Source organism: Neophocaena asiaeorientalis, unplaced genomic scaffold (assembly GCF_003031525.2).
Source record: "Neophocaena asiaeorientalis asiaeorientalis breed wild unplaced genomic scaffold, Neophocaena_asiaeorientalis_V1.1 scaffold123, whole genome shotgun sequence".
NCBI lineage: Eukaryota > Metazoa > Chordata > Mammalia > Artiodactyla > Phocoenidae > Neophocaena > Neophocaena asiaeorientalis.
In genome coordinates, this window is record NW_020173666.1 from 5,382,644 (window position 1) to 5,387,011 (window position 4,368).

The 4,368-nt window shown below is 57.9% G+C and overlaps 1 protein-coding gene across 1 annotated transcript in view; it reads right to left on the reverse strand.

The window, feature by feature from the left end:
* Positions 1–38: 38 nt before the first annotated feature.
* The window catches only part of ZC3H12D (zinc finger CCCH-type containing 12D), a 31,653-nt gene continuing 27,323 nt past the window's right edge, over positions 39–4,368 (reverse strand). The window contains exon 5 of the mRNA XM_024747900.1: positions 39–1,446. Coding sequence (XP_024603668.1) covers positions 1,332–1,446 — 115 coding nt within the window. The 3' untranslated portion in view covers positions 39–1,331. The remainder of the gene's footprint in view (positions 1,447–4,368) is intronic.

Consider the following 4,368-nt stretch of genomic DNA (forward strand, 5'->3'; position numbering starts at 1 on the left):
AAAACGCCTCCGAGAGTCGCCACGTCGGCCGCCCGCGCGCTCCCCCGCTGCGCCTCCTCGCAGCCCGCGCCCCGCCAGGCCAGCGTTTGCGCGCGGAGCTCATCGGCCACAGCCAGCTGCGCGTGGTGCGGCCTCTCCGGGTGGTAGAACTTGCACTTGATGCCGTAGGTGCATTTCTTGCCTGGAAGGGGCGGGGCAGGGGGAGAGGGCTCCTGGTGAGAGACCTTGGATGGGGAGGCCCGGTGTGGTCCGGGCAGTGCCCGCCCTGCGCGGCCTTTCTCGTTGGAGATTCCTCCGGGAAGGCCCCCGGGCCTGCTGCAGACTTGTCAGGTTTAGGGCGGGAGGAGGTGGGGAGAAGTGCCCTGGGGCACAGACAGGACGAATGAGGGTGCAGCACCCCACTCCTCGTGGTATTTCCCACTGGACACGTCACCGCAGTGTTACCCGCCCAGCGCAGGGGGACTGTTGTCTGGAACTTCCCATGACCAGGGACTGAGACCAAATCTCTGGATCCAATGACCTTCATTCAGCCTCCACTTCCCCAGAGACACTGTGGACCCGGCCAACCTAGTGGCGGGGGGTTGGGAGTGGGCGCTCATGACATAGGATTCTGCCACCAGTGCTGACTCAGTTTACCCTACTGTCCACATCCCTTGTGCTAATCATTGCCCTCCCCTTACAGACTGTTTTAACAGAGGTGATCAAATAATTTATCATCCAAACCAGGGCCCTTCTGAGAGTGGAAGGGAACAGGATGGGCCACCTCAACGTGTGTGTGTGTGTGTGTGTGTGTGTGTGTGTGTGTGTGTGTATCACTTATGGCATCTTAAACTTCTATAGGCACAAAAAACGAGGCCTGGGGACATTAAATAACTTGCCCAAAGCAAGCTAGTGAAAGAGCTGGCTAGAAAGCTAGCGTCCCTGGAGGGCTCTGGGATAGAATCCTTAATTCTTAATGGATAGCACCAACCAGAGTCCCTAAGGGTAGGTAGGGGTTTAGGTAAGACTGTGGGGCAGGATGTGGGCACAAGGTGCCAGGGGAGGGACTGAGAAAGGAGAGTGTGGGGTGCACACAGCATCCCTGCTCCCTGGATATGACTTTGCTCTGTGTGTGACCCCTGCATCCAGCCCTCACAAACCGCATGCAACAGGGGTCCAGGATGGCAGTTCACCATTACAATAACCCTGTCGGGAAACTGCCATCCAGAGAGGGTAAGTTACCTCCCCTGGGGTCACACAGCTGATTAAGGGCAGAAGCCGGGCTAGAACCCAGGCTGCGGACCACCCAGCCAGAGCTTCTGACCTGAACAGGGCCCACGAGGCGTGGGGCGCTACCCACCATAGGGGCAGTGTTGCCAGGACGGCTCTGGGGGCTTTGGCTTCCTGCTCAGGAAGTTGCTCAGGGTGGGTCCCCGACGGCCCAGGGGATCATCAGGAGGCATGAACCTGGAAGACAAGCACAAGGGAGTGACTGCGAGGCCCACAGAGACCCGCCGCGGGCAGCACCAGGGCTCTTGCCGTCCAGGACTCTTCCTCCCACCCAGGGGTTGTCACAGCGTGTTAGAGCAGCACAGCTCCACACTGACCCGCACAGAGCACAGCACTGACAGATCCCAGGACAGCAGCCCCTGGGCCTTGTCCAAGTTTTTCTCCTGCTGAGTCAGCAATGCCAGAATCACTTAGCAACTCCTGGAAACATGCAGGCTCCGGGCTTCACACCAGACCTGCTTAATCAGAACCTCAAGTTGTTCAGGAATCTGCATTTTAACAACTTCCCAGATCATTTTTATCCACTAAAGTTGAAGCATAATTGCACTAGGTCTCCCCTGGGGCCTAGTCTGAAAGCGACTCTAAGCTGCATTCCAATGTCCTCAACAGAAGGCTGGAGACCTCCAGGGGGCCCGGGGGACTCTCTGGTCCTGGGAGCTCCATTTCTCCTGTGTCGCCCCACAGGTCTGGGCCTCTCAGGTTGGGGATGAAAATTAACAGAGTTCAAAACGCCAGCTGGTGGGTCAGCGAAGAAGCGGATCGGGGCGCTGCGGCACACACAGCCCCAGGGCTCAGCGCAGGCTCCACCCTCCTCTGCAAACCATGGGCGGGGGTCACTTTGTCACTCTCTGACACCACCCTGTCCCCCGCCTGCCCCTTCCCTTCCCTGGCTTTGGTCTGAGGAGGAAGGGAATGCATCCTCAATGCCCGCAGCTCAAAAGGGAAAACAATTTTCCTCAGAAGGGAAACTCCCTCCTTTAGCACAATCCACTTTTCATATGAATACTTTCTTTCCCAGGAGGCACCTCCAGGTCATACAAAGGTTCCACTAGAGAGGGAGTGGATTCTGATCGGGGGCTTGTATTTACGGGCTGGTTTCCCCCTTAATGTCAAGGGTCACGCTGGGGTCCCACCGTGCAGACCACATCCCCCACGCCGGCCCCGAGCTGGGTGATCCCTGGTCCCGGGTAGCCTCCGTGGCTCAGATCCCAGCTACACAGCCGGCTTCTCAGAGTTGGGCCCTGACCAAGAATCCAGGGAGCCACCCAGTGCAGTTATTAAAAGTTCCCAAAGCCGTCACCTCCTGCTCTTTCCCGGGCCTCACAGCCGGGAGCTGGGCCAGGAGGGCCCTATGGACGTGCCCTGGGCACGGGGCGAGCGTCCTTGCCCACAGGCAGGCGGCAGGCTCTGCCCTCTGGCAGTCGGGGGACCTTCGGGCAGGCCCTGAGCAGAGGCCAGTGTGTCAAGAGGACTTGGCCTGGACCCCAGGCTGTCACCAGGTCAGAGGCGGCCATGATCCATCAGAACTCAGTGAGGATTTTCGGGATCCGATGGTGCCAGCCTTGCCAGATTGCTCCGGGCCTGAGCCAGAGAGAGGGAGCCTCCAGCCTCCTGAATGTGGAAATGACCATGGGGGATACTGCGGAGTAGCTGCTGTGACCATCCGCCCTGGGGCTTAGGGGGGTACCTCTGCCTCCTTGGCTGTGGGCCGAGGGGTAGTGGGGGCAGCAGTACGCCCTGGAGGCACATGTCCTGGCCTGGCCTGAGAATAACCGCTACCACTAGGGGTACATACAGTCCTCTCTGGTCTTCACAACCATCCCAGAGGTAAGTGTGACTGATCCAAGGGTAGATTATTCAAGGTGAAGAACATTCAGCCCAGTGAGGTTGAGAGCTTTCCTCACCACACACAGCCAGTAAGTGGCAGAACCTCAGTTTGAAACTTCATCTGCTGCTTCCAGAGCCCTAGCCCTTTCCACCACACACACAGCCCCGCAGGCTCCAGGTCAGGAGCTGGTCTGCCGTGTGCAGGTGGCCTGATATAGCAGCCACGTGGCCTCTGTCTCCCCATCTTCCCTACCCGAGGGCTGCAGCCATTTACACTCACTCACTCAGTAATCTACAACTAGTCACTGGGTGCCTATGATGCTCCAGGCTGGCTGGAGCTGTGGCACATAAGACACATACAGTCCCTGCCCTCACGGAGTTGGGGAGCTTGTCCCAAACCACATTCCTACAAGCCAGTGAGAGAGCCCAGAATGAGGACCGAGCTACCATGCCTGGAACAGAAATCGGAATGGGAGTGACGTCCCAGCCTGCTGTGACCTCCCATCTTGTCCCACCCTGTGACCACGCCCACCTTGCCAGGCTCTTCAGCATGCCCCAGGACACCTGCAGTGGACCAGCCATCACATCCTGCCCACCTCAGCTCCGTCTAGGGGCTCACCCAGCACCTGCTAACTGGTCTGTGCTTTGTGGACCAGCCATCACACCCTGCCCACCTCAGCCCCGTCTAGGGACTCACCCAGCACCTGTTAACTGGTCTGTGCTTTGTGACCCTAACTTCGTCCTCCTTTCGCTGTAGCTGGTTGGTCCAGGGGGGACCTGACCCAGGAGAAACACCCTAGGGGACAGATGAACCAACCAGATTCTCTTGAAAGTGTCAACCAAGACGTATTAAGACAGAGACGGTTCCAAGATCTTTACAGCCCCAAAGAAAGGGTGATGGTGCCCACTCCCATCCGTAATTCAAAACTTTGAAAAAAAACAGACAGAAGCATAGAAGAAGTGAAAGGGAGTGCAACAAAGTTCAGATTCTCCCCATGACGACAGTTCCAGTGCTCTTATTTGAAATGTTAAATTCTTCAAAAATAAAAACAAAAGGAAGGTCCCCCCAAGGCCATGCGTCAGGCAACTGGGTGCTGGCTCAGCTGGATGTGGGCGTGGGAACAGAAAGGTCACAGGACAGTTGGGACAAGACAGCCCTGTGGGGGAAATCTGGTCACGAAAGAGAGGAGGCAGAGAGGGCCAACAGAGAGATGTGCGACGGGGAAGGGGCGCGGGCGGCCCGGGGCAGGGGGGCTCTGAGCCAGTGTCTAA